General features: G+C 61.4%; 1 protein-coding gene across 4 annotated transcripts in view; it reads right to left on the bottom strand.

Moving 5' to 3' along the window:
- The window catches only part of PSD4 (pleckstrin and Sec7 domain containing 4), a 45,210-nt gene that overhangs the window by 4,151 nt on the left and 28,730 nt on the right, over window positions 1–12,329 (bottom strand). For 3 of the 4 annotated variants that reach the window (XM_055088999.1, XM_055088998.1, XM_055089000.1), the window contains 10 exons: window positions 11,516–11,692; window positions 10,989–11,069; window positions 10,753–10,865; window positions 10,485–10,543; window positions 10,246–10,335; window positions 9,161–9,204; window positions 8,671–8,831; window positions 7,538–7,608; window positions 7,283–7,446; window positions 6,694–6,951 (listed from right to left, as the gene is read on the bottom strand). In XM_055088999.1, the coding sequence (XP_054944974.1) occupies window positions 6,864–6,951; window positions 7,283–7,446; window positions 7,538–7,608; window positions 8,671–8,831; window positions 9,161–9,204; window positions 10,246–10,335; window positions 10,485–10,543; window positions 10,753–10,865; window positions 10,989–11,069; window positions 11,516–11,692 (1,048 nt within the window). In that variant the 3' untranslated portion in view covers window positions 6,694–6,863. Of the gene's footprint in view, window positions 1–128; window positions 274–6,693; window positions 6,952–7,282; window positions 7,447–7,537; window positions 7,609–8,670; window positions 8,832–9,160; window positions 9,205–10,245; window positions 10,336–10,484; window positions 10,544–10,752; window positions 10,866–10,988; window positions 11,070–11,515; window positions 11,693–12,329 lie in introns of those variants that run through there. The other variant, XM_055089001.1, reaches the window with a different exon arrangement.

Consider the following 12,329-nt stretch of genomic DNA (forward strand, 5'->3'; position numbering starts at 1 on the left):
CCGGGCCTAGGTGTTCAGCCCATCCCTCCCCCTCCCCCTCCCCCCCCCCCACTTTTCCTAGGCCAGCTGCACAGCCTCTCATCTCCCTCCTAGTCCTCCGGGGTGCCCGCCCCTCCCCTGGGCCGTACCAGGGAGCTCTGGGCGGGGCCCACGGGCAGGATGGGCCGGACGAATTTGCGCTGGGAGCCCACCGCGGCGGGGAAGGGCGGCGCCGAGTGCGTGGCGGCGGCCAGGTTGATGCGTGCTATCCAGGAAGTCATCTCCCGGGCAGTGCTGCAGGGAGAGGTGGCCGTCTGTCCCCAGGACCACAGAGTCCGGTGCTATCACCTATCCCCGCCCCCAGCCCCCCGTGGTCTGGCGCAGCGGCCCGACAGCTCAGGACTCAGAGCCGACAAAAGCCATTAGTCCTGCCACTGGCCGAGGTGGTTGACCGTCGCTTGTGGTTTTTCTCAGCGGACAAGGAGGCAAATCTGGGAAGGCAACAGAGTTTATATCAAATGCCAAAAAATGGTCGAGTGTTGGTGACTTCCTGGAATCCTCTGTTTGGAACTGGGAGGCTCAGTCGGACTCTCAGGGAAGAGGTGGTGCAGGGGCGAAGGGGGCCAAGAGCAGGGGACGGAAGCAGGAAGCCCCGGCTTCCAGCTGTAGCCGGGCCCCGGCCAGCAGTCCGTCTCAGGTGGCCTGGTCAGGACGGCACCTCCCCCCGCCCAGGACGGGGTCGGTAGCCGTCAGAGGATGAGAGGGGGTCAGGGAGGAAAGCTGGGGCCTTGCCGCTTGCCTGTTCCCCACCCCGAAACTCACGGTGCCTGGAGGAGGTAGAGGCGCCAGTCGGCCGTGCGCAGCTGGAAGACGTGCGGCCTCTTGGTGTAGTGGGTGGCGGGAGTGGCCAGCGAGTGGTGCACCCCTACCGGTTCGTCCACCATCTGCCCCAGCAAGCTCTCCCCCTCAAGGCCGTGGTCCTCTCCCTGCCGCAGGGCACACGGGCTCAGAAAAGAGGTCTGCATCAGTTGCTCATCCGCCCGTGCCGCCCATCGCGGGTGCAGACTCCCTTCCTACCTTCAGGAAGCAGAGGACCATCCCTCGCAGGACGGCATGGAGCATCTTCCAGCCGCGCTTGCCCCACGGCGCTGCCCCAGGAGTAGAACACGAAGGTGGGTGGTGGCCCCCCCCTCCGGACCCTCAGACACACACTGTCCCCCGCTTCCCCTCCACCAACTCCAGTCCCTCCCCAGGGTGGAGAGAAACATGCCCGAGCACACCAACACAACAAAACACAACCGATCACGCAAACAGGCAGTACCGTGTTCTCACACATCGGCAATCACTCTTAGACACCCAAACAGAACTATTTTACAAACAACCACAAAAGCCGACGCTCATACAGACCATCCTGGCTCCAGACACGCCCCCCTCCCCCCACAAGCACAGCTCTTCTCAGACATCTTTCTGGTCCCATCCAGAGAGGCCCAGGGGCTCAGATGCTAGGGCAGAAGGCCTGCTTCCCCACGGTCGCCTCCTGCCCTTGCTTATGTGGCTGCTCACAGCCAAATGCCAGTTCCCTGGCTGGTCGCCGTACCCCAGCCCATCTGGGATCCCATTCCTGCTCTGGTCACGTGGCTGCCCGGCTCCGGAGCCTTCAGCAGTCTGCAGGATGAGGCCCAATGCACCGCAGGCCATCCGCTTTCACACGCCCCTTTCACATGCATCTTTTCTCAGTGGGGATCCTTTTCCCCACCTACAAATCCTCAGACCCTCTTTTCCTCCAAGGCTCCGCTCAGAGACCACTGCGCCCCAGAAGCCTTAACTATCCTGGCCCCCACGTTCCACCCCGAAACAGAAACAGAAACCTTGCCCTCCTCCACACCCCATACTCGATGGAGGCCTCCCTACACCACGCAGCTCTTTCTTCCTTTTATCCCAGACAGCGCACATCTGTACTCAACCCTAACTGAGTCTGCGTGGCGTTTTAACAATTAGCATCTGGAGAGTATGACGCTAACTACACTCATCTGTTTAACATTCCCTGGGCCTCTGTAACTAGCATCCTTCGGATCCAGCTCCCAGTTTACCTAGCGCTTTCCCACCCTCCAGCCCGCTGGATCCTTATCCCAGCCCTGGGAGGTTGGGTGGAAGTCACTGCTCTGCTTTGTAAAGACGGAAGTGAGGCCTAGGGAGGGCTGGGCCTTGCCAAAGGTCCCAGCTGGTCAGAAAGTGGTAGGGAGAGGCTGGAATGCTGCGTGCAGAGCTGGGTCCTATCGGCCACACGCCGGGGCCTCTGGGAAGTGGCGTGCTCACAGCCATGGAGGCGGCCAGCGCGCCAAAGGGAGAAGCCAGAAAGAAAGGGAGAGGGCAGCGCGAGGGCCGGTGGGCACAGCCAGGAGGTGACACCGACGCTCCCTTCTCCCCTCTCTGCCCCTGGGTGGCCTCTGACCCCTTCTGTTCCCACACTGCCCCTCCTGAATTTGGGTGCAGGGTGGGTGTTGGGTGGGACTCCCACACTGCCCCTCCTGAATTTGGGTGCAGGGTGGGTGTTGGGTGGGAAAAAATATTTCAGCATCGATCAGAGAGCGAATAAAGGTCATTCCTTAGTTACGGTGAGGTCAAATAACCCACTCACGGCCATTCAGCCTATAAGCGTCACTCCTGGGCCAAGTCACGTCCACCTGGCGCTAGACTCCCACCTCAATCAAGTGAGACGAGCAGACTGCCGTGGCTGTTAACTGCTGCAGCACATCAGAGCTGCCCGGGGAGTCTAAAAAATACCTCTTGGTGTCCCTGACCCAGACCTACTGTATCTGAATCCCTGGGTGTAGGATGGGAATGTCTCCGGCGTGTCTCTACACTGCCAGCTGGAAACCAGAGGGCAGGATGGTCATCTCCTGGAGGCCAGGGATGCGCTTAATCCATGTTTGAATCCCATAGTACTGGCCCATAAAAGGTAGTTAATATTACTCGTGAAATGAAAGAATGAACGCGAGTGGGTAACTACATGATTCTGAGGTCCCCTCCAGCTGTGACAGCCTACACGTGTGACTCCTGAACATGCTCAGCGTGCTACATACACGCCCACAGACGTGCACGCACACATGGCAAGGGGGATGCGGCCTGCCACCCTGCAGGTGGCCCCAGCTGCCCGGAACCGGCTGACCCTCCCCTCCCCCTACACTCGTACACACCTCCTTCTTTGTTGGCATTTACTGTGCACGCTTTGGGTGTGCGGCCCGGCCCTGGGCCCTGGCCGGACGCCCGTCGTGGCCCCCAAGTGCCAGCCCCACCTGGTGGAGTTCCAGGCTGGTTACAAGCATGAAGGGGAGGACAGGGCCGGCAGGAAGGCCAGAGGGGCCGTGCGTCAGCCAGCAGGCGGGCAGTGGCGAGGCCCCTCTTGGCGGGCCGCCTGCTCGCACACTTGGCTGAACAGAGACAATGGTGGCTGCCCCTGCAGCCCAGCCTCCTTCCCACAGGCAGAGCCTCAGGTCCGCGAGTGCCCGGAACCTCCCCCAGAGAACAGCCCAGCTGGGAGCCGGCCCGATGGAGCACAAGGGGACTTCCCAGGCAGGGTGGCAAAGGCCCCTGGGAGCAGGCTGGGGCAGGGGAGGGGTCCAGAAGGGTCCAGGAGCCCCTCGGGAATGGAGCTTTCAGGGAAGGGAGCCAGGCCTCCACCCATCCCCCTCCCCCAACTCTCCAGAGCCCCCAGCGGATGCAGATCCATCACCACCTCTTACCCTCAGCCTCCCTAGGGTCTGAACCCGCAGACAACTCCTCCCCTGCTCTGGGGAGGCAAAGGCCCCTCATTCCAGGGCTCTCCACCGAGCTCTGGAGGCCGCCACCCCTTCCGGCCCTCACCGACCGCCATCAGCTCTGCTCTGATGATCAGCAGTTGGCCGTGGAAGGCAGGGCCTCTCTCGTTGGCCCACCGCGAGTGGGTGATGTGTGGGAGAGGAGACAAAGGCAGGGGCCCCAGGGTCAGCCTCACTGAGCCCTTGAACTCGCCGCATCCCTGCCCCTACCCAGAAGGCTGTCCCCCCCAGTGGGCGGGGCCTGGTTGGGGTCTCCCAGGACCTCTCCCAGCAGGCCACCCGATTCCCAGAGCAAGACCACCCTCAGGGCTGCGGTCCCTCTAGCTTGTCTGCCCAGAGGGCTCTGCTGCCCCAGCCTGTGTCCCGGAGGCCGGGGGTCCCCGAGTACTCTGACTCTCGAATAAGCACTGAGCTGCTCGCAGGCCTGGGACAGGTGTCCGCTGTGGCTTCTGAAGGGATGGAGGGTGACATGGGATGAGCTGTGGGAGTGGAGCCCAACTGCTGACCTCCCATCGCCCTCGGGCGCAGCCAGGGGCGGGGGCAGCAGTATTAGGAAAACTCCTGTGTACGAGGGAGGGCAGGAGGACCACAGGGAAGCAAGGCTATCCTTCAGCGGGGGAGGGCGGGGCCTCATCACCATCAGGCACCCGCTGAGACAAGGCTCTTCCTCGGGGCTTCATCCCACATCCACCCCAGGCCGTGGGGGCGGAGTCGGTGAGGGGGCACCCGCTTCACAGCTGATTGCGGTTCCGCTTGGGGATGATCTTCCGGTAGGTTCTGCGCTCTGAGATGTTGCGCTTGACCTTGGCCGTGGTGGGGGCCTCATCCAGGTGCAGGGACGGGCTGGAGTGGGACTTCTTCAGGCTGGGCTTGGACTCCTGCGGGCCTCCAGCCTCCTTCCCCAGCTGCTCCTCCCACAGGTCCAGGTCATCCGACGGGCAGTGCAGACGGGCCACCAGCAGCTGCAGGTAGGTCTCGTAACGGGTTTTCTGCAACACACGGGCCCCGCCGCCTTAGCACCACCCTGGCTCCAGGTCGGCAGGGGGCTGGGGTCGTGAGGGACAGACAGCTCACATGTGAATGATGCTATGGCGATAAAGACTCCTGCAGAAAGAGCGCCGGGCCAAAGGCTAGCATCTGCTTGAGCAACCGTTATCTTCAGACCCTGCCGTTCCCTGGGTGTTTTATAGTTACACCTGTAAGTGCAGCCCTGGTCTAACGGCCAACACCGTGTAGTGCTGTAACTGACATCTCTGGAGCACATTACATCGCTGAGACACTAAGAGATCCGTAACCCACTAGGCCCGAGATCTGTGCAGCACTGCACACGAACAGCGCACATCTGTACTCAACCCTAACTGAGTCTGCGTGGCGTTTTAACAATTAGCATCTGGAGAGTATGACGCTAACTACACTCATCTGTTTAACATTCCCTGGGCCTCTGTAACTAGCATCCTTCGGATCCAGCTCCCAGTTTACCTAGCGCTTTCCCACCCTCCAGCCCGCTGGATCCTTATCCCAGCCCTGGGAGGTTGGGTGGAAGTCACTGCTCTGCTTTGTAAAGACGGAAGTGAGGCCTAGGGAGGGCTGGGCCTTGCCAAAGGTCCCAGCTGGTCAGAAAGTGGTAGGGAGAGGCTGGAATGCTGCGTGCAGAGCTGGGTCCTATCGGCCACACGCCGGGGCCTCTGGGAAGTGGCGTGCTCACAGCCATGGATGCGGCCAGCGCGCCAAAGGGAGAAGCCAGAAAGAAAGGGAGAGGGCAGCGCGAGGGCCGGTGGGCACAGCCAGGAGGTGACACCGACGCTCCCTTCTCCCCTCTCTGCCCCTGGGTGGCCTCTGACCCCTTCTGTTCCCACACTGCCCCTCCTGAATTTGGGTGCAGGGTGGGTGTTGGGTGGGAAAAAATATTTCAGCATCGATCAGAGAGCTAATAAAGGTCATTCCTTAGTTACGACCATACACGAGGCACAGATGTAACTGGAGTCTCTTGAAAATGTATCAGGTTTGGACAAGTCGCTCAATCTCTCTGTGCCTCAGTTTCCTCATCTGTAAAATGAATAAAGGTCATTCCTTAGTTACGACCATACACGAGGCACAGATGTAACTGGAGTCTCTTGAAAATGTATCAGGTTTGGACAAGTCGCTCAATCTCTCTGTGCCTCAGTTTCCTCATCTGTAAAATGAGGATTACCGCCCCTACCCCCAGAGTGGTTAGATAATAAGATAAGCCATGCAATGCAAGCTTCAGAAATACTGCCTATTATTATTGTTAGGTAGGTATTAGGAGAAATAATTCTGTTAAAATATAGTTTTCCCTTCAAGGTAGGAAAAGCCGAATATACTCTTAGGAGAAAAAACATGTATGAAAGTAACATTCCCTAAGAGTGTTTCCAGACAAGCAGCTGCTATGTGCCCCCAGGACAAGAGGGGAAGCGGCCCGAGTGCACACGGACACACACAATTTGCGCACGCGTGTGCACACACTCGTGTGCAGACAGCGCACACAGCACCCCGTGTTCTCACAGGAGCACCTCCCGCTGCCCTGAGCCAAGGCTGCAGGGACGGCCACGGCCACGAGAGGGCGGCAGAGGGCCCAGGCGGAAGGTGAGGCGCGGGCACCTCACCTCGTACTCCAGGTACTCCTTCCGCAAGCGGTAGTCCTCCAGCTCTCGGCTGCGGCTCCGCCGCTCCGGTAAGCTTCTCTGCAGATCCAGCAGGTCGTCGGAGGCGGCATCCAGGCAGCTCTCGTGGGATCGATGCTGCTCTTCCTGGGAGCGGGGGACAGTGGGGGAAGCTGCTCCAAGCCCTCCCACTCCGTTCCGGGCCCAGGTGGGCAGCCCAAGAATCACCGCACACCCCCGCCCCCCGCCTCCGTTCCTGGGCCCAGGTGCGGCGCCGAGTGCGTGGCGGCGGCCAGGTTGATGCGTGCTATCCAGGAAGTCATCTCCCGGGCAGTGCTGCAGGGAGAGGTGGCCGTCTGTCCCCAGGACCACAGAGTCCGGTGCTATCACCTATCCCCGCCCCCAGCCCCCCGTGGTCTGGCGCAGCGGCCCGACAGCTCAGGACTCAGAGCCGACAAAAGCCATTAGTCCTGCCACTGGCCGAGGTGGTTGACCGTCGCTTGTGGTTTTTCTCAGCGGACAAGGAGGCAAATCTGGGAAGGCAACAGAGTTTATATCAAATGCCAAAAAATGGTCGAGTGTTGGTGACTTCCTGGAATCCTCTGTTTGGAACTGGGAGGCTCAGTCGGACTCTCAGGGAAGAGGTGGTGCAGGGGCGAAGGGGGCCAAGAGCAGGGGACGGAAGCAGGAAGCCCCGGCTTCCAGCTGTAGCCGGGCCCCGGCCAGCAGTCCGTCTCAGGTGGCCTGGTCAGGACGGCACCTCCCCCCGCCCAGGACGGGGTCGGTAGCCGTCAGAGGATGAGAGGGGGTCAGGGAGGAAAGCTGGGGCCTTGCCGCTTGCCTGTTCCCCACCCCGAAACTCACGGTGCCTGGAGGAGGTAGAGGCGCCAGTCGGCCGTGCGCAGCTGGAAGACGTGCGGCCTCTTGGTGTAGTGGGTGGCGGGAGTGGCCAGCGAGTGGTGCACCCCTACCGGTTCGTCCACCATCTGCCCCAGCAAGCTCTCCCCCTCAAGGCCGTGGTCCTCTCCCTGCCGCAGGGCACACGGGCTCAGAAAAGAGGTCTGCATCAGTTGCTCATCCGCCCGTGCCGCCCATCGCGGGTGCAGACTCCCTTCCTACCTTCAGGAAGCAGAGGACCATCCCTCGCAGGACGGCATGGAGCATCTTCCAGCCGCGCTTGCCCCACGGCGCTGCCCCAGGAGTAGAACACGAAGGTGGGTGGTGGCCCCCGCCTCCGGACCCTCAGACACACACTGTCCCCCGCTTCCCCTCCACCAACTCCAGTCCCTCCCCAGGGTGGAGAGAAACATGCCCGAGCACACCAACACAACAAAACACAACCGATCACGCAAACAGGCAGTACCGTGTTCTCACACATCGGCAATCACTCTTAGACACCCAAACAGAACTATTTTACAAACAACCACAAAAGCCGACGCTCATACAGACCATCCTGGCTCCAGACACGCCCCCCTCCCCCCACAAGCACAGCTCTTCTCAGACATCTTTCTGGTCCCATCCAGAGAGGCCCAGGGGCTCAGATGCTAGGGCAGAAGGCCTGCTTCCCCACGGTCGCCTCCTGCCCTTGCTTATGTGGCTGCTCACAGCCAAATGCCAGTTCCCTGGCTGGTCGCCGTACCCCAGCCCATCTGGGATCCCATTCCTGCTCTGGTCACGTGGCTGCCCGGCTCCGGAGCCTTCAGCAGTCTGCAGGATGAGGCCCAATGCACCGCAGGCCATCCGCTTTCACACGCCCCTTTCACATGCATCTTTTCTCAGTGGGGATCCTTTTCCCCACCTACAAATCCTCAGACCCTCTTTTCCTCCAAGGCTCCGCTCAGAGACCACTGCGCCCCAGAAGCCTTAACTATCCTGGCCCCCACGTTCCACCCCGAAACAGAAACAGAAACCTTGCCCTCCTCCACACCCCATACTCGATGGAGGCCTCCCTACACCACGCAGCTCTTTCTTCCTTTTATCCCAGACACTGGTGTGCTTGTCTAATTCCCACCTTAGCACAGGGGTTCGGGGGTGGGGGGGTCCCTAGGTCTGTCTTGTCTCTGCACCCCTCCCCCACCCCCCAGCACATGACACAGACCCTGGTTCGCGGTCAGCACTGAGGAAGGAACATGGGCTGCCTGTCCTCCGCCCGTGCCGTCTTCTCTGCACGGTGACCCTGAGCACGGCACTTGCACACACACCCCGTTCACGGGCAGACAGGTGCCCCCGCGAGGCAGCAGGCAGACACTCACTCTTCTTGCCATCCGCATCCTGATGCATCTTCCGAGCCAGGATGCCCTGCTTGTAGGTGGGCACCGTGGGGTCCTGGACCAGCTGGAGGAAGGGGTTGCTCATCTTGCCAGCCAGGGGAGACGGCCGGGCCTTCTCGGGTCTGGCTGCGTCTTCTTCATCCCTGGACATCAGAGAATCAGGCTGGGGGTGCTGACCGGCCAGAGGCCATCAGGAGGTGCCCACCACCACCTCAGGACCCCCACCCCCGGAGAAGTCCTCCTCCGAAGGCAACCCATCCACTCCCTACCATCCCCATACCCTCGCCACCTCTGGCTCCTCGAGGTGCTTCCTGGCCCACTGCACCCTCTTCTGAGACCGGCCCGCTGCCCCGCCTCCGGCTCCACCCACGCAGAGGGGAGCACTGTCCAGGGGCCCAAGTGCTCCAACTCAGGTGGGTGGGTGGAGGGAGGGCAGGGGAGAGGGAGGGGAGGCAAGATGGGTCTCACTTACACGGCCCACTCGAGCTTCTCACTGCGGATAGACCAGTAGAGGGCCTGGAACAGAAACACACAGGTGGGCCCGGGAGCCTCGGGCCGTGGGGCACACATTCTGTCTGGCAGAGGTTGGACGGGCATGCTGCAGCCTGCCGCCTCCACCCCGATGTAGCTGCCCTTCTGCCCCGAGCAGGAAGCAGCCCATGCATCCATGCACACGTGCAGCAGTGTACGGGGCATTTGCCATGTGCCAAGCACTGTGCCGGGAGCTAGAGACACAAGGGTGATCAAAGCAATCCTCGTCCTTACTTGAGCTTAGCGAGGCCTGAACTAGCTCCCCTGAAGGGGAAACGAATCACCCACATACCATCCTGCCCAGAGGGATCTGACGCAACAGGAACAGCTGACTACAGGGGCAATCAGTGTATGGTGAGTGAATGAATAAACGAGGTGCTGTGACTTTGAAATATGACCAAGAATACTCATATCAATGTGGCTGGCTGGCTTTTGTAGCCCTGGCCACGCCTAGTGGGCCACCGGGCACCTAGTAAGTGTTCAATTAACGTTCACTGACTAGACAAGAGAATAAATGCTCTGACTGCTTAGGAAAGCAGACTGTGGGCCAGACCCTGGCCTAAGCAGGTTGTGGTAACAACCCGGTAACGTGGTCCCTCGCCCTGGAGGAACTTGCCTTGGCCAAGGAGCGAGCTGCCCAAGACTAGAATCCAAACCCTGGAACCTCTGGCTCCCGAATCTTAGCTCTAGACTTTTACCACTTGAAGCTCTGCCCTGAGAACCAAAAACCAGTGCTTCTCAGACTTCGCAGGCCTCAGAATCACCCAGAAGCATGACAGAACATTGTAGGGGCCCAGCCTGAGATTCTGATTCAGAAGGTCCGGGGCGGGGGGCCTGTGAATTCACACAAGCTAACAAGTTCCAAGGTGATACTGATACTGCTGGCCCGGGGCCCACACTTTTAGCTCCCTTCAGTAAGGAAGGCCTGTCCTCTCAAGGATGTTTTGGCAAAGCCAGGCGTGAGCTCACGTCCCCCTTGGGACAAAGAGCCAAGGCTCCAGGCCCCGAGCAGCCCCCGTGCCGTACCTTGAGCAGTTCCTTGGGGAAGTTCCCGCCGTCCCGCAGGCCGTTCAGGTTGGTTATGAATTCCTGGCAGCTCATGCTTTTCCCGATGTTCTGTGGCCATGTGGAGAGGGGGGTCGCTGGCACACATGCCCCACCCCAACAGAAAGACCCCCGGCCAGCTACTCCGAACCGTCCCAGGGCCCTCCCTGACCCCATCCCAGGCCTCGGTTCCCCTTTTCCAGGAACCCCCAGGCTCTCACCTGTCCATGCAGGTCCGTGTTAAGGAGCATGATGGCACAGGTCAAGGTGTGCACGCAGTCTGCCCCCCCGAGAGAAAGCTCGTTGGAACTGGGACTCCTGCATTTCCTCTGCTCACCCTGGGCAGGGTGACCCCCCAATGCTTCTGGGCCCCCAGAGCCCCCCAAACACACTCGCACCAGCCGCCACCCAGTGAACCCCCAAGCAGACTGGGGACACTTGCCTGCCACCCTTCTCCCCGGTCCCCCCAAAGGCCCAGCGTCTCCCTACCTACTGAGGAGAAGAGCCCAGGGTTGCAGTGATAGAAGCGCTTGGAGAACTGGTGGAGGATCCGCTCCCGCTCCTGGGTCTCCCCACTGAGCACCAGGGAGTGGAGGAAGGCCCTGGAAGGAGGGCCAGAGTCCAGGCAGAGCCCAGCAGCCCCAGAGCTCAGGGCCAAGCAGATGGCAGGGCCACTGCTCCCCACCACCACGCCCTCCTCCCCAGAGAAGGCCCCCAGGTGTTACCGGAGCGCGCGGTCCAGGCTCTGGCCTCCGAACTGGAAGAAGGACAGGTACTTCTCGGCCACCGTCCTGCTGAAGTCGTTGCTGTGGAGGGCAAGTGGAGATGAAACCTGCTTTGGGGTTCTGGACTGGGGGCCCCAGGGCCTGCACATATCCTGGGGCCTGACGGGGGCTGGGGCGTGAGATCAAGGGAAAGGCACAGCCAGGCTGGACCCTAGTTCCCAACAAGGCACCGGCACCCATCCGACGCTGTGCGGGAGGGACATGGGTTTGGGGTGGCGGAGGCAGGTCTCCGGGGGCCGGCGGCTCGAAGCAGGGGTCGAGGGTGACACGGGTGTGACTGAGAGGAAGAGGCAGGCATGGCAAGGGTCTGGGGGCAAAGGGGAGAGGGGTGCCGTGGACGGGACAGGAATGAAGGCTTGAGAGGCCAGTGGTCGGGCTGGAGGGACACAGGCGGGCAGGGAGCCCACTGGCTACTCCTCCCCTTCCTGACTCGACCTCCGGCCTTGCTCAGGTTCAAAGCCCCTTACTTCTTCTGCAGGTAAGCGGCCACTTCGGACTTCCGGAAGCCCTCCAGGCGATAGAGGCGGGAGGCCAAGTTCCAGGCCCCCTTGTCGGTCCTGACGCCATTCTCCAGCTTGCCTCCAGCTGGTGGCCTTTGGCCTTCCTCTGGGGGCTGCGCTTGGGGCATGGGGCTCTCAGGAAGCCTGCGGAAGTCCATCAGTGACCTCAGACTCCCACTTGGGATGGACACAGAGGGGCTCGGGGTCAAGCGTCCTTGAGGTCAGTCGTAGGGGCGGGTGTGCTCAGAGCCCACGCCCGGAGCTCAGGGCCTCATGTGGCCGGGGAAGAGCCGGACCAGGGCCTCCCCCAGGGAAGAGGCAGGCTCACAGCCTGCCTGGCCTGACCTGGGCGCCGGGAGGACCCAGCGAGGGCAGTATTCACACAAAGCTCGCAAGGGCTGGAGCCGAGCTTGGTAGCAGCACTTCCTAAGGTAAACCACAGGGATGTTCTGAGCCTAGTTCACCTCAGGTGGCAGGTGCAGCCCCTGGAAGACCCCAGTGGTGTTTAGTCCATCCCAAGGAGGGGTGGGAATACCTCCCCAAATGTCAGCAGCCACTTGTGTCCCTCACCTGTCCTGCCCCCCCCCATCATGCCTCCTTGCCCCCCTTCCCCTCCCCCAGCTCCAGCCTCCAGCCTTCACTCTTTTTTTTTTTTCCTCCGGTACGCGGGCCCCTCACCGCCGTGGCCTCTCCCGCAGCGGAGCGCAGGCTCCGGACGCGCAGGCTCGGCGGCCGTGGCTCACGGGCCCAGCCGCTCCGCGGCACGTGGCATCCTCCCGGA

Source organism: Physeter macrocephalus, chromosome 12 (assembly GCF_002837175.3).
Source record: "Physeter macrocephalus isolate SW-GA chromosome 12, ASM283717v5, whole genome shotgun sequence".
Lineage (NCBI taxonomy): Eukaryota > Metazoa > Chordata > Mammalia > Artiodactyla > Physeteridae > Physeter > Physeter macrocephalus.